The sequence below is a fragment of the Cibotium barometz genome, chromosome 39, assembly GCF_041138505.1.
Source record: "Cibotium barometz isolate CiBa-2024 chromosome 39, ASM4113850v1, whole genome shotgun sequence".
NCBI classification, from domain to species: Eukaryota; Viridiplantae; Streptophyta; class Polypodiopsida; order Cyatheales; family Cibotiaceae; genus Cibotium; species Cibotium barometz.
In genome coordinates this window covers 44,626,325-44,652,924 of record NC_141084.1, presented here as the reverse complement: position 1 = coordinate 44,652,924, position 26,600 = coordinate 44,626,325, and the positions used below count along the sequence as shown (strand labels likewise).

The 26,600-nt window shown below is 43.0% G+C and overlaps 2 protein-coding genes across 2 annotated transcripts; one reads left to right on the top strand and one right to left on the bottom strand.

Annotated features, from left to right (window-relative positions):
- Nucleotides 1–7,324: 7,324 nt before the first annotated feature.
- Nucleotides 7,325–8,062, bottom strand: LOC147616146 (uncharacterized). The gene is made up of 2 exons (XM_086778775.1): nucleotides 7,523–8,062; nucleotides 7,325–7,439 (listed from the first exon to the last, which is right to left on the bottom strand). The coding sequence occupies exons 1-2, from the start codon at nucleotides 7,929–7,931 to the stop codon at nucleotides 7,399–7,401; spliced, it is 450 nt and encodes a 149-aa protein (XP_086634901.1). The 5' UTR covers nucleotides 7,932–8,062; the 3' UTR covers nucleotides 7,325–7,398.
- Nucleotides 8,063–17,000: 8,938 nt separating this feature from the next.
- LOC147616145 (uncharacterized) lies at nucleotides 17,001–20,355 on the top strand. The gene is made up of 2 exons (XM_086778774.1): nucleotides 17,001–20,153; nucleotides 20,237–20,355. The coding sequence occupies exons 1-2, from the start codon at nucleotides 19,784–19,786 to the stop codon at nucleotides 20,272–20,274; spliced, it is 408 nt and encodes a 135-aa protein (XP_086634900.1). The 5' UTR covers nucleotides 17,001–19,783; the 3' UTR covers nucleotides 20,275–20,355.
- The last annotated feature ends 6,245 nt before the right edge of the window (nucleotides 20,356–26,600 follow it).

Sequence of the window (26,600 nt, the reverse complement as noted above, 5' to 3'; positions counted from 1 at the left end):
TCTGTATCGGATAGAGCAACCGTAGGCTGCTTCTTTTTGCTCCAAGTCACAGCAGCACTCCCCAAAGAAAACATGAAGCCACTAGTAGATCTATCTGAGATACTACCAACCCAATCAGCATCTGTGTACCCATGTACACATATCTCTATCCCAGTCTCATAAAATAGTCCACAATGCAAAGTAGACCTCACATACCTCAGTATGCGTCTCAATGCATCCAAATGCAGCTTCCGACGAACCTGCCTAAACTTACTCACCAACCCAACAGCATAGCTCAAATCTGGCATGGTGATCGTCATGTAGATCAAGCTTCCTACTATGCACCTATACATAGTAGGATCCTCCAAAATCTCTCCTGAATCTGCACTCAACTTGCCATTCTAATCCAATGGCACTGAGATAGGCTTACAGCCTATCATACCGTACTTGGACAACATGTCTAAGCCATACTGTCTCTGCAGTAATCCAATACCATATGGTGACCTTAATCACCTCAATGCCTAAGAAATATCTGAGGTCCCCCAGATCCTTCATCTCAAATTTCTGTCTAAGCAAGATCTTTACATCAAAGATCTCTGCATTATGGTCCCCCGTAGTGATCAAGTCATCTACATAGATGACAACAAGCACAACCCCTATATCACCGTGTCTCACATATAGCGAGAAATCTGCATTGGCTACATGAAAGCTAATAGTGACAAGATATTCAGAAATTTTGTCAGACCATGCTCTTGGTGCTTGTTTTAAGCCATCCAAGGCTTTCTTCAACCTGCAAACATGCTCAGGGTGACTCACATCCTCATAACCAGGTGGCTGCAACATATAAACCTCTTCCTGCAAATCCCCATGCAAGAATGCATTCTTTACATCCATCTCTTTGATGCAGCCACTACTATCACAACTCTCACTGTTGCCATCTTGGCAAGTGGGCTGAAAGTTTTCTCATAATCAATGCCACATGTCTGCGCATATCCTTTGGCTACCAATCTAGCCTTGTACCTGCTTATGCTTCCATCATTGCTATGTTTTACTTTGTACACCCACTTGCATCCAATGGCTTTCTTGCCTTCAGGCAATTGCACTAAATCCCAAGTCTCATTTCCATATAGTGCATCCATATCCTCATCCATAGCTTTCTCCCAACACAACCATCATAGGTAAACCTCTGCACAACATTCTTCACTCTTCCAGATCTTCGCAGCTTTGCATTCATGGCTTCCATAGACTTCTTTACACCAGGTGTTCTCATAGCTGGTATCCCAAGCTCCTCATCAAGGCTCATCTCTGAGCCACTAGACTCTCCATCAACATGACAATGCCCTACAAAAATGTCAGGCATACTAAGGGGCTCAATCACTTTCTCTTTGCTTTTATGTGATATACTAATCACATTTGCAGGACTAGTATCATGATGCAGCCTGCCACTCCATGGTCTATCAACTGAACCACTAGATGAGGACTCTCCTGGTCCACTCAAAGACTGTGATTACTGAACTTGCATTTTGTACAACCACATTTCCACTCACATCAGTCCCAACAGCTTCTTTTTCAGCAACATATCAGCTGCTCATCTCATCAAAAATAACATCCTTGCTTACCCTCAACTCACGTGTAGCAGGGTTATAACACCTGTATCCCTTTTGCTCAAGGGAATACCCAATAAACACACATTTTTTAGCCTTTGGATCCAGCTTAGTTCTCAGCTCATCTTGCACATGCACATATGCAATGCATCCAAAGACTTTCAGATGAGACAAATCAGGTTTTCTACCAGTAAACCTCTCCTCTGGAGTTAAATCATGTATGGCTATAGTTGGAGTCCTGTTTATGATGTAAACTGCTGTAGAAATAGCCTCAGTCCAATAGCTATGCGGCTTATTCTTCTCTTCCATCAATGCTCGTGCAATCTTAGCAATGTGCCTATTTTTTTGCTCCAGCAACTCCATTTTGCTGCAGAGTGTATCTACATGTAAACTGTCTCCGAATACCATTCTTCTTCAAGAATTCAGAGAACTTATTAGAGAAGTACTCTCCCCCTCCATCTGACCTTAGGCACTTTACATATTTCCCTGTTTGCTTTTCAACCATAACTATGAAATTCTGAAAGTGAGTGAACACCTCACCCTTCTTCTTCATGAAGCATATCCACACTTTCCTAAGTTGTGTGGTCACATCAATAAATGTCACATAATACCTACAGCCTCCCATAGCCATGGTCTTCGTAGGACCCCATACATCTGAATGCACAACATCTAGTGCATTTTTGCTTACATTTATCTTACGTGGAAATACAATCTTTCGGTTTGCTTTTCGAATTGGCATGCTTCACATATTCTCTGCATACCTTCAACTTTAAATTTTGGTAGCCCTGTCACACAATTCCTTTAGTCTACATAGACTTCATTCTCTGCACATTCACATGTCCAATTCTTTTATGCCAAATGTGTGTGTCTGCAACAATTCAAGAACCATTTGCAAACATCGCAGCACTCACTTCATGCATGTTTACATTCAATGTAAACATTCTGCCCACTCTGTTGCCTTTTGCAACCAACTTGCACTTGTCTTTAAAGTCTTCAACATAACAACCATCAAGGTTGAACCGAACCTGCAAACCCTGCTCAATCATCTGACCAACTGAAACCAGATTCTTTGTTATGTTCGGAATATGAAGTACATTTGCAAGATACTTCACTTTGCCATCCTCCATAGACAATGGCACATCTCCAACATGGGCAATTGGATGAGCAACATCATCCCCTGTTTCCACAAAACCTAGGCTTTCAAGGTTTTTCATCTCCTTGAACCACTCCCCATGACTTGTCATGTGGTTTGAAGCACCTGAATCAAAGTACCATACATCATCTATATGTGCTGCTTCTACATTTTCAGACATGGCATTAAGGACATGCTGCATAACAAATAACCTTTCATTATCCTCATTGTTTTTGCTCGAGAATGCATAGTTGTTTTGCTACAATTTTCCATTTTGCATGTCAGCCTACTTCTTATAACAATCTACCTGCACATGTCCCGGCTTACCACAGTAAAAGCATTCACGTGTATCATTATACTGTCTGTGCTGATTTCCACGACCTCTTTGACTCCCCCTGCCTCTGAATTGGCCTCTTCCACCTGCATGTTGTTGTTGTTGTGAATTCTAGGATTATTGTTGCTCTTGTCTGCTGGCCATAATTCTGATTACCTGTTCGACCACCTCCTTGACTGCGTCCACGACCTCCTCGACCTCGTCCTCTTCCTGAACTTGTGTAGAAGGCCTGTTGCTCTGAACTGTTTTTGTTTTGTGAAGACTGTTGGTCTTCACCCAAGCTCTTCTCTTCTATAATCAACATAGACACCAAATCTGTAAAATTGGGAACTGTAGTACACGCAAATGTCACCACCAGTGACCTCAATGTGCATAAATAAACCCAATGGCAATTGTTGACCTCCTTGTAGAACACACAATGTCGGCACAACCAATCTGTCTTCCTGCAGTTCTTAAAACAGAGTTCTGCAGAGAATCGATGACTTACCCGCACTGCTTGAAATCGCCTTCTTTTTGAAAAATGGAGGTCCTCACGTGCCCGAAACGTGTTTTCAACCCAAAAAGTTTTGTCCAATAAGACTAAATAGTTGACCTGTAGCTTTAATCCTGCAAAGAAAGCTCCTCAATCACAGATCGTTTACCGGTGCCTCCTGTAGAGCTCCCAACAAGGATGTAGTCGCCAACACAAATAGGGAAGAGTAGTTGAAGCTCTTACCCTCGTACCGCTTCCTGTGCTTCTGTTACTTGTTGCAGCTCAGTCCTTAGCATGAACCAGGCTTTGATACCATTAAAAGATGTAGGGGAGAAGAGAGCTTGAGCTCTTGCAAGCACACACACACTCACAAAATCCTAATAGAGAGCACACAAGATGAGAGGCTGAAAATCTTCTTCTTCAACACTCAACACACCATATACAAAGATAAGAGTACACACAATATGAAAGGTACTCAACCAAATACATACTAGGGTTCTCTATAGTGTGAACCCAACTAAAATGAGCTGGCGCTATAACTATACCAGTCTCTAGAATGGCTGTCACACATCCTATCATCCCACTGGTGGATGCATATCACCCATGATCTCACCAACCATGCTAGTGGTGCAAGTGTGCGGCCTATCCCCCAGGCGGGTCATCAGTGTCCACCGCCTCACTAGATGAGCTCGATATCTTAACAGTTGGCACCGACATATCTTTGCTAGATATTCTATAGCTAGACTACCCACTCCACTTAGCGTGTTCCCATTAGGGACCGCTTGTATGTTAGTCACTTTATCTTCTTTATAGTCCTCTTTTGTTGTGTGAAGAAGAAGAAGAAGAAGAATTTTCAGCCTCTCACCTTGTGTGTGTGCTTGCAAGAACTTAAGCTCCCTTCTCCTCTGCATCTGTTCAATTCGCACACTATGCGTTTGATCAATAACATAACACTATGAATACTTTTTCATTCATTACCAAGTATCATGTTTGTGTTTTGTGTGCCAATGCAATCTTACACTTTGAATATAAATGCTTTTATGTCTTTACAACAAAATGTTTAATTGTGTGAGGAATACTTTGTTCATTGCAAACATTAAAGGTGCTCACAAATAGTTCATTGTTTATCCTTCAAGTTTTAATTCAGAAGTTATGGATTATATTTTTTTGTTAATACAATGCAATCTTACACTTTGTCATTCATTACCACATATCATGTTTGTGTTTTGTGTGCCAATGTTATCTTACACTATGAATACTTTTTCATTCATTACCAGATATCATGTTTGTGTTTTGTGTGCCAATGCAATCTTACACTAATTTGAATATAAATGCTTTTGTGTATTTTCAACAAAATGTTTAATTGTGTGAGGAATACTTTGTTCATTGCAAACCTTAAAGGTGCTCACACAAATAGTTCATTGTTTACCCTTCAAGTTGTAATTCAGAAGCTATAGATTATATTTTTTTTGTAAATACAGCTTTAACTCTTGCACATTTATATCTCTGTATAAATCCTTTGATGTCTTTTAATGTTAGAATTGAAGACATGTGAATCTATGTTATGCTTAAATTGAGATAGTGAAGTAATAACAAGACTCCATTCATAAATGTCTTTTTTAATATCTAGTTTGTTTCTACTTTGTGTTCTTTTTATTTGTGTGCTTCGAGAAAGACATGAATATTTTACCAATGAAAAATAAAATCTATATGAATGTGATCGTGTATCATTCCTCCCCATTGTCATTCTTAAATTGTACCACTCTTTCCCTCTCCATTACCATATTCTACATCTAATTTTGCAAGAAGCGGATGGTGGCGGTTTGGCATTTTTGTTTGGGGGAGAATGGCACCACTGCCATTCTCCCCAATGATAATGCACCAAACCAAGCCAAATCTAATAAGAGGGAGATTGGCACCACTGCCGCTCTCATCTCAAATCAAATATTCAATGGGAATGGGTCCTTTAATGAGGAGTGAGTTTGCAAGAGTGTAGCTAAGATCACATTGTGATTGGGGGTAGAATGGTAACACTACTATTCCCAAAATGATAATGCACCAAACCAAACAAATCCATGCTCCATGCTTTCATTGTAATTAGACTAGCCAGGTAGAATGGCAACACTACAAAATGATAATGCACCAAACTAAACAAAGCCATGCTCCATGTTTTGATCACTGTAATCAGAGTAGGGAGGATGGTAGAACTACCATTCTCCCTTGGAAAGTTTAATGATTAAAGGAGGATGGCACCATTTTCTTTCTTCCTCCATTTTATACAAGAGGGAGAGAATTGTAGTGGTTCAATTCTTCCATTAATTTTGGATTAGAGGTCATCCAATGAGGATAACAGCACAATGACCATTTATTAAACTATTTGAATGTGACAATTGTAGAACAAAACGTCTTAGATCTAATATTTTGATGGTGTTTATGAACACCACAAAGACTCTTGAGATGATGCTGCTCATGCTACCAAAAATTGCATTTCATAGTGTGTGTACCTAAACCAATTTCTAGAAATAATTATACATAGGTTCAAGAACAGTTGCAAGCAACCATTTTGTATGTTCTAAGTCCTTTACCAAAATTGAGGAAGAATGGCACCACCTGCCATTCTCCCTTAATTTAAAAAACAGCTGTAAAAAAGCGTTTTATTTTTTTAAGTCCCTTGATTAATGCCAATGGTCTCATTTTGGGACTATAAATCTCAATGTGACAAGTAGAATATCTTCTTCGGTATCTAATTGATCCCCATGGGAAGAGTACGGTAATGTGTGCGCATGTAGCTTTTTTACGTAATATTGGGGAAATTTGATTAGGTTTTATATCACAAACTAACACGTTTGCATGCTTTAATGTAGTTATTTGTGCCATAAAACCTATGTTTTGATCATAAAATCCCTAAACACTACCATTTTGGGAATTGGAATTTTCTCGAATTCCCTAATACCGACTTCTTATAGGATTGTTAATACACAACAACAAGCGTGTGTTTAATATTTTGGTGTTATTATCACTACCTATGTTATATAAAAGGAAGCACTTAGCAGGGGGGAAAAGTAGCACTTCTCACATTTTGGAAGTCTTATCTTTCTATTCTCTTGTTCCCACTCATGGAATATATATATATATATATTTGTAAGTGATAATTTTTAACAATTTCTCTAAGGCTTGACCTTCGTAAATTCTCAGGGTTGAGCTTCCACACAAGGTCGTTCTCCTAAATCATATGGTCACACCCTCACAGGTTGTCTTAAAACCATAATATACATGAGAAGGTCAAAGCTCAATATAAAATGTGTTAAAAGGTAAATACCTAAGTTTATCTATACCCTTTATTGTCCCAGTTGATTCCTTGCCATTCTTATTAGACGTAATACTTTGGATTCTTGGACGTGAGGCTGAAATGTCCACTATGGCCAGATGTAAACTTCAGAAAACATTGCTTAAGCCTCTGGCAACTTGATGGGGCAACATTGAATGCCTATCACAATTGGTGTTATAGGCATCCCATGTGGTTGTACTCAAGCTTATTCGGACGTTTTGCCTATTTCAAGGAGCTAAAACTCACTTTTGAGGTGGTTTGCAATATAACCTTCGTGTGCGTGGGTTGACTCGTTTGCCCAGCATTGGCCTAAACAAAGAGGTCACCACCACTAGTGGTCCTTTTGGAGACGTTAGTGGTGTGGCGCTTTCCATGCACATTGCATCAGTAGCGACCCTTTCATGTAGGGTAGGGCAAACTTTGAATCACAAATACAAACCTAACCACAATTTTAAAACAAGAGTATAGCAAGCGGTGGAAGAAGACATTATTCTATTGCATGGATGAGTAGGTACATCATAAAACCAGTGAGTCGTGGTCGTCATCTATTCATGCACTGTCTTCTTCTGGGGCGTGTCCAAAACATCCAACTGTGGCAATCCATGCATCGAGTTCAGTATGAAATTAAGGACAGCATGAGCAAGCATTCTTTTATTCATGGAGAGCGACATACCGTGCTCAAGTTCAAATTCAGGGGTGTAGGGCCTCGGCCTGGGAGGCGGTGTCGGCGTGTCCGTGGCCGTGTCCACTACTTCCTCCATACCCGCCTCCATGGTAGCCTTCCGTTCCTTGGGTTCGGTCGGCAGGCCATCCCCCACCTCCATGCCCATAGCCGCCGCCACCCCCATGTCCGTACTCATAGCCGCCGCCTCCCTGCCCATAGCCGCCGTACCCATAACGGTATCCGCCTTCCGTTTCTTGTGTCCGGTCGGCAGGCCAGCCACCACCTCCATGGCCATAGCCGCCACCCCCGTGGCCATAGCCGGCCCCACCCCCGTGGCCATAGCCGCCGTAGCCGCCATAGCCGTAACCGCCCTCCGTCTCCTCAGGCTTGGCCTGGACGGGCTCCTCCCGGGCGGCATTGATGCACGTCCACATGATGGCGCACGCCATCAGAGCTAGCGCAAAAAACTTTCTACCACGTCCCATGTTTTTTGCCAACGAGCGTACGATACTGCTGCGATGAGTAATTAGTACCCATCCGGGCGTTGAATTTATGGGCAACCCGGCAGCAAGAATTCCAGGCCCTCACGTAACCTGTCCACTAGCTGCCTGAACATGATAATGTATGTTGTTTTGCTGTGATTCGTCCGCACTACCGGCTTTGAGGATAACATTGCGGATTAAGTTAAAGCTAATGCGCGCGGCACTGAGCTGCTCCTATTACCCAAAGTGCGCCTACTCAAAAGAGGCATTGCTTTTGACTTCATTGGGCTAGCCCCCACAATTAACGAACGGAGAAGAGTCTCAGTCTTTTTTGATCTTTAGTGGTAGAAAACGAGAAAAACAGATTGGGCAGTGGAGGCCCATCACCGTCCTAGGAGCTGCCGAGTACTTTGGACAACATTTTCACTTTTTCGCGCCTGCTGCAGCCCAGCTAAGGTTCCTTCTGAATTTTGAGAAAGCCTATGACAGGGTAGGGGCTTTCTAGAGGAGACTATGTGCCGGATGGGATTCTCCAAGGAATGGGTCCGAGGTGTTTTTGGGCTCTATTTGGCTTCGCATAGCCAAGGTCTCATCCAGGTCGCTAGAGGCAACATATTATGCTTTCTCGCTGGAGGCAACATATTTATGCTTTCTCGCTTGGTCCGGCATGGCACCTTATCTATTTTTGTTTGTTGCCGAGGACATGAGTACTTTTCTCTCCGCCTAGGAGAAAGCACCCCATGGGCTACGTCTTCCCATCTTTGTATAGGAGGAATTGCTTGATTCAGAGTTTGTCGAATAAGACATCAACATACCTACCCAGTGATGAGGAGAATCTCCAGATATTCACTGAGGTGATAGAGATGTTATGTCGTGCATCCGAAGCACATATCAACTAGCACAAGTCATGTGGATTTAGGGTTGGCTCATTGCCTGCCTCGACTTGGAGGCCAGTTGAGGGATTTTAGTGGATCCTGAGTGGCACTCGAGCTGCTCGATATATTGGACGCTAGGTTGGTATCGATATCTCCTTGGAGTAGCAACTAGCCCCTCTTCTTTTATGCATTCTAAAGAATCTACTATATTGGAGTTCCACAAGGCTTTCCAGAGCTAGCTGTGTTGTGGTGGTGAACCACGTTCTTCTTGCCACCATGTGATACATCACCTCTTGATGGGCCTTCTTCCGGGCTTCCATTGGTCACGTTCAATAGGAGGAATTGCTTGATTCAGAGTTTGTCGAATAAGACATCAACATACCTACCCAGTGATGAGGAGAATCTCCAGATATTCACTGAGGTGATATAGATGTTATGTCGTGCATCCGAAGCACATATCAACTAGCACAAGTCGTGTGGATTTAGGGTTGGCTCATCGCCTGCCTCGACTTGGAGGCCAGTTGAGGGATTTTAGTGGATCCTGAGTGGCACACGAGCAGCTCAATATCTTGGACGCTAGGTTCTCCTTGGAGTAGCAACTAGCACCTCTTCTTTTATGCATTCTAAAGAAGCTACTATATTGGAGTTCCACAAGGCTTTCCAGAGCTAGCTGTGTTGTGGTGGTGAACCACGTACTTCTTGCCACCATGTGATACATCACCTCTTGATGGGCCTTCTTCCGAGCTTCCATTAGTCACGTTCAATAGTTGATTGGCAACTTTCTTTGGGTTGGTAGTGACAAGAGGCCTATACGGCCCAATGAGGCCTGGAGAGTGATCATTCAACCATGACACAAGGGGCCTAGGCATCATTGATCCCCTCTATTTAGAGCTGTGCCCTTTCGGGAAACATGATAGTTGGTGGTCTCATTTCAGATGGCGAGCTGTGGAAGGACTTTCTACTAGCTAGGATCTCTGTCTACACCCCGATTTTGGGAGTTTCCAACCTCTTGCATGCATGGGATCACGTCACGCTGGCCCTTTAGTAGTCTTCTCCAATTGCATCTAAGGAGCATCCTCATTAGCGTTTGATTTAGAGCCATCTTGTTCGTTTGCTGAGTGGTAACATGTTGGAGACTCCCCTGCACATATCATTGAGAGCTTAAAGTATGGGTCCTGCTGCTTGGTCACTCAGAGATTGACTTATTTTCAAGTAGCTACCCTTGGAGGCCCAAGAGAGGAGCTTCACTCGGATACAAGGTAGGGATAGGCTTAGCCTTGACATTAACTCTTCCATGCCCTAGTGTGGCGGCCTTGATCCCGAACGCTTCCCCCCACAGTGGTAGAGACAATGTGAGGAGGAGAGGGAGAGCTTGAGTTCCTTGCAAGCAAACACACACGCCCAAGAGAGTGCAAGACATAAGAGAGAGATGGATGGGTAAATTTTATTCTATCTTCTTCTCTTCTCTACAACCATATACTAAAAGATAAGAGTACATACATAAAGGAAAAGTACTCTCCTACAATAACATACAATGTTCAGTCCATAGTATGAATCTGACTATATGAGCTGGCGTTATAACTATGCCATAACTCTAGTACTCCAAAGTGGTTTTCACACAGCTTGTTATCCACTGGCGGCATGTCAATCCCATAATCTCACCCACCATGGGAGTGGCATAAGTGTGGAATATTTCACCGAGGCGGGTTATTAATGTCCATTGTAGCACTAGTTGAGCTCGATATCTCAACATTCCCCCTCGAGCTCAACTCAACACACTCCACTTCAAGTAAGCTCCCTAACTTAGGGAGCTTCTATGTGCCCAATGCCTTCGTGAAGATGTCAACCAACTGATCTTCTATGCTCACATGTACTAGATCTACATCACCTAAAGAACCTTCTCCCTCACAAAGTGATAATTGTTGCAATATACGATGTACAAGGTTAAGGATGAAAGGAAGAGGTAATGATGTACAAGGTTAAGGATGAAAGGAAGAGGTAATGGAGGTGTTAATACACTCAAATAAACTGGGCTTATGGGTGGAAAAGGAATCTAGGGTTAGCCCAACCCTAGACCTTGGTAGGGCCTACATAAAGGGCAAGAGATCCTACTTTTTGTAACAACAACAAGAACAAATTGAAGGAGAAGGGTAAGCCAGCTTTGGAGTGGCTGAAATAGAAATTAATCCAAGAATCTTTCTATACATCTTGTGTCCTCTCTCAAGCTATGGTATCTTCATGATGATTCAGTAATTAAGTTGTTTATGCTTGTTCATTCTTTCATACTTTTCTCTCGTCTTGTTTCCATTGCTTCCATTGTAGAATGATCTAGATACTCATGATTCTGAACATGGTATCATAGCCTTGCTAAGGTTAAGATTCTCTTCATTATCTCTCTCTCTCATATCATCAGGAGGCAGGAAATCGAAGGGCGTTGTCCATCTATTCGACGACGGGCAACACTGGCTCAACAACACTGCATCACGGTTGTCCATCAACAGCAGCCACATCAGAAGGAGGCAGCAAGTCGAAGGGCACCATCTGTCTATTCGATGACAGTAGCTCAACAACATTGCAGCATCGTTGTCCGTCAACAGTAGCCACATTGCTGACGATCCCCTTTTCCACATCAAGTAATGATAGCCAACACATTCTACAGCATCAAAGTATGGCACTTGCACAACTGACCTGCAGATTGTTACCGCGCAAAGCCTTTGCGTTTTTTCTTCAGAATTTTAAAAAAAAAAAACAAACCTTAAAAGGTTTTTGATTTCAAAGGTTCTTTTTCTAAGGGTTTCTTTAAACATTCCCTTTCTCTAAGGTTGTTTCTAAACCTCTGTATCTAAGTTTTCAAACCTGTCTCTCAAAGGTTTCCAAAGGTTTTCACTCACTCTTGCTCATCAGAGTGCAAGAGGTAAGTTTTTATTTTTGTACCCACTCCATCACACCACATTTCAAACATCAACTATTTCTTGCCTTGTAAACGGACTTAGACACTACCCTTGATTTTTGCAAGTGGTAAGACCTCTCCTATCCCTATCAATCACGACAAAGGAGATGTGAGGCTCGATTGAGAAGTTTGATAGCAAGAGTTTCCATACTTAGCAAGTTCAAGTAAAATATATGCTCATGCTCAAAGGTTTATGGCCTTTGGTAAAAGGCACAAAGAAGGTGGACCTTGAGGATGTGAAGGTGGTAAAAGACAACTGTGCTAGCAGAGTAAAACTTGCCAGAGAAAGGTTGCTATCAGAGGTGGAACTTGTTATGGTTAGTGTACTATATGCATGTAGGCGGTTCCGCCATTACTTGTTGCCTCGTCCCTTTGTGTTTTTGACGAGCTACACCTTTTTGCCTCAGTTGATAAATAGTACAAATTTATCTAAAGCTATGATGAAGTGGGTGATTGAGTTGCAGGAATTTACTTTCTCATTCTTGATGGAAGAGAGTACCAGGGCTACCTTAGCGGATCTACTGACATATAAAGAGAGTCCTCTTCTTATAAAGGAGACCTTAGCGGATCTATTGACATATAAAGAGAGTCCTCTTCTCATAAAGGAGGAGACCATCAAGAAGCCAGTTGAGGGTGCGGCTGAATTGGTGAATTTCAGGAATTTACTTTCTCATTCTTGATGGAAGAGAGTACCAGGGCTACCTTAGCGGATCTACTGACATATAAAGAGAGTCCTCTTCTTATAAAGGAGGAGACCATCAAGAAGCCAGTTGAGGATGCGGCTGAATTGGTGAATGCACACTTATTATATTTTGATGGTTCTTTTACAGGAAAAGCCATGATGCAGCCTCAGGAGGTTTGGTGCTTTATGATCGAGAGGGTTGCCTTGTTTTTAAAAAGGGTGTTAAAGTGGATGCACATAGCAACAATGAAGCGGAGTATCTGACTTTGGAAGTTGGATTGCAAATATGCTTGAAGCATGGTGTACACAGGATTCGCATTCGAGGAGATGCATTGCTTGTGGTAAAACAGGTATTGGGAGTTTGGAAGTCAAAGAATATGTTACTCAAAGAAATGTGTTTCAAGATTAAGGGTCTGCTGAAGGAATTTGAAGTTTGGTCCAGGAGTCTAAAGCATGTGGATCGAGGCCATAATGAGGAGGCTCATGAAGCAGCCCAGGGAATGATTGGTGAAGTTTTTGTTCTTAAAGCTCATGCATCTTTTTATTGTGGTAGGGAGAATTTACAGGATGTGGAAGAGTTTTTGTTAACAGGGATGATTCCCAATGGTATTGATAGATCAAGAAAATATGGTTTCATCAGGAAAGCTACAAGGTATGTGATGGTTGGTGATGCTTTGTATTTGAAAGGAATTGATTTGATAATGCGAAGGGTACCTTGGAAGGAAGAAATCTACAAAATTCTTAAGGAAAATCATGAGGGAGCATGCGGTGGACATTTTGCCTCAAAGATTACCTTGCATAAGGTATTGCAGGAAGGTTATGTATGGCCGAGTATACATAAGGATGTTAATCATTGGTGCAGGTCATGCAAACAATGCCAAGCTCACAGTAGACGGATATTAAAGCCTGAGATGAGGAAGACAATTCTTGCTTATGATGTTTTTGAAAAATGGGGTATTGATGCTGTGGGACCATTGCCTATTACCAGCCGAGGGAAGTGCTATATCTTGACTGCAGTTGATTACCTTTCTAGATGGGCAGAAGCAAAGGCAGTGAAACAAATTACTGCTAAGGAGGTAGCAAAATTTGTATATCAAGATATCTGCTGTAAGTTTGGCGTGCCATTGGAATTGGTTTCTGATCAGGGTCCAGGTTTCAGAGCAGAGCTTATGGACTATTTGTGTACAAAGATGAAGATCAGTCGCTCGCAGTTTTACCACACCTTACTATCCACAGTGTAATGGCTTGAATGAGCGGTTCAATGGTGAATTGATCAAGATTTTATCTAAGGTGACAGAGCAACAAGGCAAGAATTGGGATCTGGAACTGCCTGCTGCCTTGTGGGCATACAGGACAGCAATTAAAACTGGTACGGGTTTCACTCCATTTTATCTTGTTTATGGGAAAGAAGCCTTATTGCCTATTGAGGTGGAGATACCAGCTGTTAAAATGTTGGAAAAGCTTTTGGAAGAGCCTAGAGATGTCTTTAAAGAGCGGCTGTTATATTTACAAGAAGCACAGCTGAATAGGGATAATGCTTTGAGGCATTATGAAGATATGCAGGCAAGGACGCTGGAGAAGTTCAACAAGAAGATTAAAAGCAAAGGAATTATGAAGGATGATCTGGTATTACGTTATAATAGCAGGCTGGATAATGCCTTTCATAAGAAGTTTCAAATTAAGTGGGAAGGACCCTTCTTGGTGATGCAAGGATTCGCAAATAGCACCTATCAATTGGCAGATTTAGATGGAACTTTACATGCTTCCAGGGTAAATGGATACAGGCTGAAGAAGTATTATGCACGCTTGATGGTGATTGTGCAGGATGCAGTGTCTGAAGATGTGATTCCAGATGAAGGGCAGTTTTTGGATATGGATTTAGGTCTTGAAATGCTTTTTACTGCTGATCATGAATCATTTAGCAGGCTGGGGGTTGGGCAAAGTATGTCAGGTTTTTTTCTGTAAAGATGTTTTGAGTCCGTGTACATATGGGATGCATGGTGTGCAATAAAACTTTGCCCTGAATGCCCTGGCAAGTGTACAGGCCGAGTGGTTTGGTTGTGAGCTGGTTTATGCACGTGTTTTGTTTTCCGGAGCAGACGCTGAGATCTGGAGGTTTTATTGCAGCAGTATGGTGTACAAATGGTTACTAAATGCAGGGCACCGACGACTGGAATGGTTGTGTTTGGTTTGATGATGTAGCTGACGGAGGACGGGGGCAGCTCTTGTTTAGGAAAGATTATGGCACCGTATCTTCTGGAAAAGTATAAGGAGAAGGAGAAGCCATTGAGGGCGTGGCCATTATTAAGCTTTTAAAAGAATATATATATATATATATAATCCACATGGCCATGGTTTTAATGGCCACATGGAAGGCTAGATTGGCCGCCTTCTCGACGTCTAGAAGACGGAAGAGAGGGCTGGTGGCGTGTGTGCAGGCTGGAGGTGTGAAGGGAGTGTGTGTTCTGCAGGCAAAAGGGGTGGGTCTGGCGAGGAGCGAGGTGTGGAGAGAGGAAGTGGGGGCCGCTCTGGGTGTGTGCAGACGACAGACGGGTATAGAGAGAGAGCCGCCTAAGGTCGACAAAAAAGGCTCTGGAGTGCAGAGGAGAGCTGGTCGCTAGGAGCGTGTGTTGCCTGGCGGGTGGTAAGTGCAGAGAGGAAACAGAAGGGGATTTCTGGACTCGGCAGAAAGAGAAGAGTGGCTCGCCAAAAATAAAGAGAGTTGGAGTGGTCTCCAGGTACAGAGAGCTGCAAGAGGTATTGGAGAGCTGCAGGCGTAGGGGTGTTGGCACAGTCGATGACCGGAGGGTAGTGGTTGCTTTGGTTTGTGGGACAGGCAGGAGAAGTTGGACGTAAGGAAACCCGCCGCTAGTACCGTGTAGGGGGAGGTGCGGTAAAGGTTAGCGGCGACGACTGGCTACTATAATAAGGTAGGGGCTCGATGCGCAAGAGAGGTTGTGTTGCATTGGGTTTTGCTGCTTCGGTGGTGGCGGCAACTAAGGGACTGGCGAATAGCAGAGGGAGCCGCCTAAGAGGTGGTGTTGGTGGCGGTGATGACTGGGGCGAAAGGTAGAGGGAGCTTAGACTCTAGACGCTCAGAGGACTAGACACGCAGAAGAAGAAGACTGGGTTGCTGAAGGGTTAGAGTTTCTGAACAGACGAGAGAAGGTGGCGACAGTTGATGAGGAGAACCTTTTGCTATTTGTGCTCTACCACCCACTTCTTCATTTCCCATTACTTTGGAAGTTTGTGAGTGGTTGCTGTGTTTCTTTCAAAGCACAATCAAAGTTGAAGAAAAAGAAGCTTTTGGAAGGTCAAGCTTGCCCCCCCCATACAATATGCAGTAGCATCCTATTCAGAGTTTTGTAGAGGGTGGTTACCCCTAAATTCCCCCAACCAGTGTGTTGATTTTGTTTGTTTCAGTTGTCGTTGGTGTCTGAAGCCAACTCATGGGCTGATGTGATGTTGTTCTAAAGAAAGGAGTGAGAGAGAGATTTTTTTTTCTTTCCAGCTAGAGAAGCTGGAAAGGAGTGAGAGAGAGATTTTTTTTTCTTTCCAGCTAGAGAAGCTGGTGGTGCCCCTTGTGCTTGTGAGTGTTCTGAAGCTGGTGAGTCGGCGAGCTATAGTGGCCTTCTTGTGTTCTTGAGCTGCCTCACAGGTACCATTTAAAGTGGATATTCACAGGTTGAATAGAAAAAGGGTGTGTTTTGTTTATGAAACATTCACAGTTAAGGGGTTTTTTAAGTAGGCCTTGAACGCACGTGATACAGAACAATGAACCCCTTGAGTTTTTGTAAAAGCCTAATTTTGGAAAATCTATTCTATTTATGGCTCCAAGGACTAAACTTATGAAATATTATTTAAATACTACATGTGGGAAATGAGGAACACATGTCCGAGGGGGGGAGGGGGAGGGACGATTGCACCTAAACTTGTGCTCTATGGTGTCTATGGTTTATTTTCTTTTTTGATCAATTTGTAGAATATTCAAAAATCTATGTACCAGAGGTCCTATAACAGAATGAGTATCTTATGAATATGAAGGGCAATAATGGCATGATCTCTCTCATTGTCTTTTACCACCTTCAGATCCTCAAGGTCCACCTTTGTGCCTTTTACCAAAGGCCATAAACCTTTGAGCATGAGCATATATTTTACTTGAACTTACTAAGTATGGAAACTCTTGCTATCAAACTTCTCAATCGAGCCTCACATCTCCTGTCGTGATTGATAGGGGTAGGAGAGGTCTTACCACTTGCAAAAATCAAGGGTAGTGTCTAAGTCCATTTACAAGGCAAGAAATAGTTGATGTTTGAAAAGTGGTGTGATGGAGTGGGTACAAAAATAAAAACTTACCTCTTGCACTTTGATGAGCAAGAGTGAGTGAAAACCTTTGGAAACCTTTGAGAGACAGGTTTGAAACCTTAGATACAGAGGTTTAGAAACAACCTTAGAGAAAGGGAATGTTTAAAGAAAACCTTAGAAAAAGAACCTTTGAAATCAAAAACCTTTTAAGGTTTGGTTTTTTTTATAAAAAAATTCTGAAGAAAAAACGCAAAAGGCTTTGCGCGGTAACAATCTGCAGGTCAGTTGTGCAAGTGCCATACTTTGATGCTGTAGAATGTGTTGGCTATCATTACTTGATGTGGAAAAGGGGATCGTCAGCAATGTGGCTACTGTTGTTGTTGCAATGTTGTTGAGCTACTGTCATCGAATAGACAGATGGTGCCCTTCGACTTGCTGCCTCCTTCTGATGTGGCTGCTGTTGATGGACAACCGTGATGCAGTGTTGTTGAGCCAGTGTTGCCCGTCGTCGAATAGATGGACAACGCCCTTCGACTTCCTGCCTCCTTCTGATGTGCGGCAAAGAATTCCTCCCTAGCAACCCTTCGCTTCTTCTGAGACTTCCAAAGAAGCTCTTGTTCTTCTTCTTCAACTTTCCAAGGACCCAAAGAGAGATTGATGATGGAAAAAAACACAGATAGAAAAACTCGACGAGAAAAAAATAGGACGGAACTGTTTCACGTTTATTTTTCTTCTTCTTGTTGATGATGTTCTTCTTCTTCTTCTTCTTCTTCCAATCTTCAAGAGCTTGTTGGTGATGTAGTTCTCCTCTTGATGAAGCTCTTCAAGCTTTGCTTTGTCCTTCAATCCTTCATGAAGCTCATCTCCTTCTTCTACCACAACCTTCTTGCTTGGGAATGGCTTATATGAGAGAGAGAGAGAGAGAGAGAGAGAGAGAGAGAGATAATGAAGAGATAATTGAAGAAGATAGAATAAAATTTACCCATCCATCTCTCTGTTATGTCTTGCACTCTCTTGGGCGTGTGTGTGTGCTTGCAAGGAACTCAAGCTCTCCCTCTCCTCCTCACATTGTCTTTACCACTGTGGGGGGAAGCGTTCGGGATCAGGGCCGCCACACTAGGGCATGGAAGAGTTAATGTCAAGGCTAAGCCTATCCCTACCTTCTATCCGAGTGAGGCTCCTCTCTTGGGCCTCCAAGGGTAGCTAGTTGAAAATAAGTCAATCTCTGAGTGACCAAGCAACATGACCCATACTTTAAGCTCTCAATGATATGTGTAGGGGAGTCTCCAACATGTTACCACTCAGCAAACGAACAAGATGGCTCTAAATCAAAGACTAATGAGGATGCTCCTTAGATGCAATTGGAGTAGACTACCAAAGGGCCAGTGTGACATGATCCCATGCATGCAAGAGGTTGGGACCTCCCAAAACGGGGGTGCAGACAGAGATCCTAGCTAGTAGAAAGTCCTTCCACAGCTCGCCATCTGAAATGAGACCACCAACTATCATGTTTCCCGAAAGGGCACAGCTCTAAATAGAGGGGATCAATGATGCCTAGGCCCCTTGTGTCATGGTTGAATGATCACTCTCCAGGTCTCATTGGGCCATATAGGCCTCTTGTCACTACCAACCCAAAGAAAGTTGCCAATCAACTATTGAACGTGACCAATGGAAGCTCGGAAGAAGGCCCATCAAGAGGTGATGTATCACATGGTGGCAAGAAGAACGTGGTTTACCACCACAACACAGCTAGCTCTGGAAAGCCTTATGAAACTCCAATATAGTAGCTTCTTTAGAATGCATAAAAGAAGAGGGGCTAGTTGCTACTCCAAGGAGATATCGATACCAACCTAGCGTCCAAGATATTGAGCTCGAGTGCCACTTAGGATCCACTAAAAATCCTCAACTAGCCTCCAAGTCGAGGCAGTCGATGAGCCATCCCTAAATCCACACGACTTGTGCTAGTTGATATGTGCTTCGGATGCACGGCATAACATCTCTATCAGCTCAGTGAATATTTGGAGATTCCCCTCATCTCTGGGTAGGTATGTTGATGTCTTATTCGATAAACTTTGAATCAAGCAACTCCTCCTATACAAAGATGGGAAGACGTAGCCCATGGGGTGCTTTCTCCTAGGCGGAGAGAAAAGTACTCATGTCCTCGGCAACAAACAAAAATAGATAAGGTGCCATGCCGGACCAAGCGAGAAAGCATAAATATGTTGCCTCTAAAGCGAGAAAGCATAATATGTTGCCTCTAGCGACCTGGATGAGACCTTGGCTATGCGAAGCCAAATAGAGCCCAAAAACACCTCGGACCCATTCCTTGGAGAATCCCATCCGGCACATAGTCTCCTCTAGAAAGCCCCAGTCTACCCTGTCATAGGCTTTCTCAAAATTCAGAAGGAACCTCAGCTGGGCTGCAGCAGGCGCGAAAAAGTGAAAATGTTGTCCAAAGTACTCGGCAGCTCCTAGAACGGTGATGGGCCTCCACTGCCCAATCTGCTTTTCTCGTTTTCTACCACTAAAGATCAAAAAAGACTGAGACTCTTCTCCGTTCGTTAATTGTGGGGGCTAGCCCAATGAAGTCAAAAGCAATGCCTCTTTTGAGTAGGCGCACTTTGGGTAATGGGAGCAGCTCAGTGCCGCGCGCATTAGCTTTAACTTAATCCGCAATGTTATCCTTAAAGCTTGTAGTGCGGGCTGGGGTCTAATCACAGGAAAACAACGTGTATTATCATCTTCAAGCAGGTAGTGGACAAGTTACGTGAGGGCCTGGAATTCTTGCTGCCGGGTTGCCTATAAATTCAACTCATCGCAGCAGTATCGCACGCTTGTTGGCAAAAAACATGGGACGTGGTAGAAAGCTTTTTGCGCTGGCTCTGATGGCGTGCGCCATCATGTGGACGTGCATCAGTGCCGCCCGGGAGGAGCCCGTCCAGGCCAAGCCTGAGGAGACGGAGGGCGGTTACGGCTATGGCGGCTACGGCGGCTATGGCCACGGGGGTGGGGGCGGCTATGGCCACGGGGGTGGCGGCTATGGCAATGGAGGTGGTGGCTGGCCTGCCGACCGGACACAAGAAACGGAAGGCGGATACGGTTATGGGTACGGCGGCTATGGGCAGGGAGGCGGCGGCTATGAGTACGGACATGGGGGTGGCGGCGGCTATGGGCACGGAGGCGGCGGCTATGGGCATGGAGGTGGGGGATGGCCTGCCGACCGAACCCAAGGAACGGAAGGCTACCATGGAGGCGGGTATGGAGGAAGTGGTGGACACGGCCACGGACACGCCGACACCGCCTCCCAGGCAGAGGCCCTACACCCCTGAATTTGAACTTGAGCACGGTATGTCGCTCTCCATGAATAAAAGAATGCTTGCTCATGCTGTCCTTAATTTCATACTGAACTCGATGCATGCATTGCCACAGTTGGATGTTTTGGACACGCCCCAGAAGACAGTGCATGAATAGATGACGACCACGACTCACTGGTTTTATGATGTACCTACTTATCCATGCAATAGAATAATGTCTTGACTCTTCTTCCACCGCTTGCTATACTCTTGTTTTAAAATTGTGGTTAGGTTTGTATTTGTGATTCAAAGTTTGCCCTACCCTACATGAAAGGGTCGCTACTGATGCAATGTGCATGGAAAGCGCCACCACTAACGTCTCCAAAAGGACCACTAGTGGTGGTGACCTCTTTGCTTAGGCCAATGCTGGGCAAACGAGTCAACCCACGCACACGAAGGTTATATTGCAAACCATCTCAAAAGTGAGTTTTAGCTCCTTGAAATAGGCAAAACATCCGAATAAGCTTGAGTACAACCACATGGGATGCCTATAACACCAATTGTGACAGGCATTCAATGTCGCCCCACAGGGATTTCATTAACGTCTTCACAATTTCGTGATCACGTTAACAAAACTTGTTATTAACATATTAAAACTTGTGATCACATTGTATATTCACATGACCTGAGCAATGACCTGCCAAAACCTACTAGTCCCGTATCCCCGCCGGGCTTCTTTGTTTTCCAGGTGGGCCCGCCAAGATATCTCAATTCCCGGCAGGCCCGTCGAGAAAACAAAAGAAGCTCGGCGGAGTACTGTCATGTTTATAAACATTACCCAACACCCATCATGCAACTTTTGGGGAGGTAGTCCTTGTTTTGGGGGCGTGATATCTCTCCTCAAAGTACTTGTAGAGCTCTCGAGTTGCTAGAAGTGTCCTCTTGGGAAGAACATCCTTATCTTAGGAGCTGTTGTCTTTCCTTGTAAGCACTCCTAAGGCTATTGAGCCACTCGTCCTTAGTTCTTTGAATTGGGGGCAGGGTGTGGTTCGTAGCTAATACTTGTGGAGATTTAGAGACAAAGTTGGAGTCATTCAGCTTTGCATTTGAGCTACGTAGATAATCTACCTCCTTTATAAATGGTTTGATAGAGCCAAGAGTCCTGCTTAGGGGCTTGTATTGGTTCTTGATATAGTTTAGAGTAGACAAGGGTCTATTGTCCTATACTAGAGTATTGGGCAAGCATAGATCTTTGATTTTCTTTGTGAATGTTAGAGAAGGTCTATTGTCCTATACTAGAGTATTCGGCAAGCATAGATCTTTGATTGTGTAAAGTATCCTTAATTGGGTACAAAAGGCATCCTTCATTGGGGGTGCAATGTGCATGATAGGTTCGAAGTAGTTTTGTAGTTAGACCTTGCAAGATAGTTTCGAAGTAGTTTTGTGTTATGTGATGATCTTTTGTGTTTGCCAAGATAGTTTCGAAGTAGTTTGTCTGCTGATGTATGTTTTGTAATACGTGAGTGACTTTGTTGTTTTTTCATTTGTGTATTCATTATTATATACTTGCTTGAATAGGTTATTTGAGATGGAGGACAATGGTGGATCCAGCGATACCTCCAATAGAGTCCAAATTCCAAATAGTAGGAAAAAAAGGCACCTGGGATAGAGTGACAATATGCAATTAATGTCGGTGATCGATTCATAGATTGGGAGTGTAAGCTATGCCACGCAGTAAAATCAGGTGGGACGCCTCGACTAAGAGAACACTTTTTAGGCGGAGTGAAGAAAAAGTCATGTACCCACCCCTCTGCACCTGCAGTGGCTAAACGCATAAGAGAAGAAATTCAAAAGAAAGATTTAAGAAAACATTACACTCCTATCGTTAATGTATCAATGCAGCAAGAACACTATTGTTCTAATCATCAAACTCCGGCTACATCGCCTGCTTGTACTCCGAACGTCAATGTGCAACTAGAAAACCATTAATTAATATAATGGTTATTTCACCTAGAGGTGAGACTTTCATCCGTGCCGTGGATTCTGCTGGTTCAATCAAAACTAGGGCTTACATTGCTCGAGTCATTGGCTCTGTGATAGAGGAAGTGGGTGCCGAAAATGTAGTCCAAATCGTCATAGACAATGCAAAGAATTGCAAGAATGCATCCAAAATCCTAAAAAGCGGCACTATCCACATGTTTTTTCGGTAGGCTGTAATACTCATAGTTTGAATCTTGTATTAAAAGATTGGTATAAAAGTGACAATACCAAATGGTTTGCCGCAATCGTCGACACTGCTCGCCAGCTTGTGAGATTCATGCTCAAGAGACAGAGAGTGTTAGATATTTTTCGACCTCGCATGTCAATTATGTTAAAGCTTCCAGCAGAGACTAGGTTTTGCACCCACTTTTACACTTTTGAGTCTCTTCTTTGAAATAAAGATGCAGTTTGCGAAACATTTACATGCATGACATTTCGTGACTGGGAGAGCACTCAACCTGAAAAAGTGAAAGAGAAAATCAAAGTCTTGAAGGCAGCGCTTACGAGAAGAAGTTGGTGGAACAGTGTGATGGATGCATACCATGTAATGATGCCTGTTATGTATTCCGTACGAAGTCTTGATCAAAGAGTGCCTAAACTCGAAAAAGCATGGATGCAATGGTGGACTGTCCACAGCGGAGTTTGGAGTGTCCTGAGAAACTAGAGCATTCAGTGGTGGAAAAGCAATGGCATGTACCATTCTCCAGTAGACAAAGAAAAGTCCTATTGAAGTACTTCCATGCTAGATGGATTGGAGCGCATTCACCACTACACAGTGCTGCTTACATGCTACATCCTGAATACTGGAATATGGATGTGATGTCCAACGTTGAGGTGGTTCAAGATTTTTATAAAGTGGTAAACACTTTTTATAATAATAATGATGATCGTGTAAAGTGCATAAAGGAGATGACCTCATTTCGATTGAAGGAGGGTTTATTTTCCAACTCCCTTGTTCAACAAATGGCTAAAGAAGAGCAGCCTGCATGGAAGCGGTGGATGATGAATGGTGGTGAGCACTATGCTTTATTGTGCAACCTTGCGATGAAGGTTCTAAGTCAGTGCTCTTCAAACTCAGGCGGCTCAGAAAGAAACTGGAGCATGTACAAATATATTCACAATACTATTCGCAATCGACTTCTTGCAAATCGAGCAGATAAACTTGTTTACATGTATTGCAATGAAAAGATCTTGCGAGACATTGAAAGCGAAGAGTATGAAGAAGATATGCCCAGATGGATGTACGATTGTGATGATGTAGGAGACGAGAACTTTGATGTTGGACATACATCGTTGGACATACATCGTGCACTAGCCTTGAGATTGTAGAAGACAATTTGGACATTGACTTAGATGAGCTTAATTTAGCAGACGAGAGGGTAAATGGTGAAAGAATTTTGGAGCAAGATACTAACATAGAGGAAGAAGCCATTTCATTAATTTTATAAAAAATACTTGTACAAATGATTGTATTTGGAGAAATTATCAATACAAAAGTAGGATCTATGTCTTTCTTAGCTTTCATCTTGAAATAAATTACGAATTGCACTAGGAGTTGCATCTAAAGGTCCTGGTGGTTTATATTCGCTAGCCATGCCGAACACTATATAAATACCTTGATTTATTGGGGCAGTGCACAATGCACATGTGGAAGTACTTTGTATTTACCTCACTAAACATATTAAGTGGTAGTAGTGTCCACAGGGCAGTATATATTGGCCGCTCCACCCATCGAATACTTTGTAACATACAAGACATTGGGGGGTGGAGGAACTAGTAGCCTCAGCAAAAACTCCCACAAGATCAGGATGTATCAAAAAATGAGAGGTGTGGTTCCCTTGGCGCACAGGAGCTATACATGAAGAGATGGTCTGTACATCTTGGCTGATCTTTGTGAGCTGCTCTTGAATCCCTCTATTGGCCGGGGGAGGAGTTGACGCTTGAGATAATCGTACAGCTTCTTTCTCCTTCTCTGCTAGCTGTGTCCCTAAGCTTTCTTTGACCTTGTTTAACTCCAATCCAGCGCCCTCCACCATGAGAGCAAGTTCCTCCCTTGTGAATGTCACTGTCTCTTCACGTATGTCGTGGGTGTTGATAGTGGCCTCTCTGGAGGCGAAGTCCACTGGAGTTTCTAAGATAAATTCTGCATATAGCATCTTAGCAAAATAGAGTGGAGAGTCGGCGTTATGGAGAGAATGACCGTACACCTCCAAGAAAATGCACTCGGCATTAATTTTGATATCATTATGAGTGCAACGCAAAACCTTCCATCTTCCCTTCTTAATCTCGCCATCTGGACATGGCCATATTTCCTTGATCATCTCTGTGGTTACGCGTTTATTTATGTCTTTCTATTGGGCATAAGTAGGATTTATCCATTTCGACAACCTGTATGCTGTTCTCGTACCTTCGCGGGCTGTCAGTCCATGTGCAAGGGCCTTCATTCGCTCATATGCCTTCTTGGCTAACTCTTGATGCTCGTTTGCTATGCTCATTTGCTTGTGCTTCTGCCATATCTACATGAACGTAAATGACTTTAGGATTTTAATGAGCTATAAAGATCAACGTAAGATAAATTGACCATTACCCTCAAAAACTTAAAGTTTAACACCACGAGATGAGATATGAATTGCAAAGACTCACTGAGAAATATCCAGTTGACTCAAAGAAAATTTCAAGCAATGCGCGCACATCAAATTTTGAAGACAAAACATAAACTGAAACACCACAAGAGGAGAGAGAGATTGCAAAGACTCAATGAGAAAATATTTCAAACAATGCGCACATATCAAATTTTGAAGAGAGACGAACAAAGAGCCATTCTTGAAACTAAATCTCCTGATACTGCTAAATTACAAAATTAGGGTGAATGACACCGATAGCTCTACAAGAGGACGTTGTGCCCTCGTTGGGTCAGTATTTAGTGATCTAAAAAATTCCACTACTTGCAAAACAGATTTTCGCTCGTCGCGATTAGGTAGACACATCCAATTTTTGACTCTATAAATAATAGTATCCATGGTAACTTTGTCGTAGGAACTATTGACCATCCACAACTCTTGTACTTTCTACCAAAAGTCATATAAAATTTGCAATAAATACCCTAAAGCAAAAACATCAGATGCAAGAGTGTATACATCTACCAAAAACGGATCATAAATTTCCAGGGCTATCCACGGCCGTTTATTTCGCTCTCTGTCTGCGTAGAAGACCGCCTGTGCCACCTTCTCATATCACTAAACACAACAAAAACGGAATATTAAACAACATTACTGAAATCAACATCAAGCAATACATCATCAAGCAATATTACTGAAATCAACATCATCCAATACATCATCAAACGTGAGACAACCGCAACAAGTGTATCATTACTTTTCAATGATCAAACAAAAACAGAATATCAAAAAATATTACTAAACTCAACATCATGCAATACATTATCGCACGTGAGACAACCGTAATAAGTGCATCATTACTTATCATTACTTATCAAGTGCATACATGTTGCACTCCTCATCTACACACCTACCGTGACAGAGAGAGAGAGAGAGTTGTGAAGTGTATCATGAGAGAGAGAGAGAGAGGGGGGGAGAAAGAGAGAGAGGCGTGACAGATAGAGAGAGAGGGAACATTAGATGACATTTTTAATAGTTTTGTGAGTTCTTAAAGAGAGGAAAAAGAACTCCTCATCTACACACCTATCGTGACAGAGAGAGAGAGAGAGAGAGTTGTGAAGTGTATCATGAGAGAGAGAGAGAGAGAGTTGTGAAGTGTATCGAGAGAGAGAGTGAGTTGTGAACTGTATCATTAGAGAGAGAGAGGGGGGAAGGAAGAGAGAGAGAGAGAGAGAGAGAGTTGTGAAGTGTATCGAGAGAGAGAGAGAGAGTTGTGAAGTGTATCATGAGAGAGAGAGAGGGGGGGGAGGAAGAGAGAGAGAGATATTCATTCTTACGAGTCACGATATCATGAAATTAAACTTAAAGACAATATGATGTAAACTTTGATCCATGAAATACTCATGCCGCGTTACCAACCAAGTATTGCATGGATCATACACAATAAAAACAATACAAGCCGCATCAAGCAAATTTACGACATTTTTTCGATCGCGTTAACGATCAAATGTCACAATATGCAAAAAACAATATACGCACTAGTGGACGACACCAACTTACCGCGTTAACGACAAAATGCCGCCCGAATCTATGGGAATACAAATAGGATACGAACATACATTGGCCACGTTACCGACCATATGCCCGCATTTGACAAAGGGAAGGGAAGGGAAGGTGACATCGCCATAACGATACTATGCTTGCCGCGTTATCGACTAGTATCGCTACGGCGTGCCATACTTACCATAGGACACAAACCAGCCGCGTTACCGACTATGTGCCCCACGATAAGCACCATTCCGAAGAATGGCCTTACACACACACCCCTCGTGTGTGGTAGAC

What these genes read in the sequence shown, in the direction of transcription:
- LOC147616146 (XM_086778775.1), bottom strand. Translation starts at nt 7,931, where the DNA reads ATGCCGCCCGGGAGGAGCCCGTCCAGGCCAAGCCTGAGGAGACGGAGG. An exon ending in TGAATTTGAACTTGAGCACG is followed by an intron (nt 7,440 to 7,522) that starts GTATGTCGCTCT and finishes GGATTGCCACAG; the next exon opens with TTGGATGTTTTGGACACGCC.
- LOC147616145 (XM_086778774.1), top strand. Translation starts at nt 19,784, where the DNA reads ATGGCGGCTACGGCGGCTATGGCCACGGGGGTGGGGGCGGCTATGGCC. An exon ending in TGAATTTGAACTTGAGCACG is followed by an intron (nt 20,154 to 20,236) that starts GTATGTCGCTCT and finishes GCATTGCCACAG; the next exon opens with TTGGATGTTTTGGACACGCC.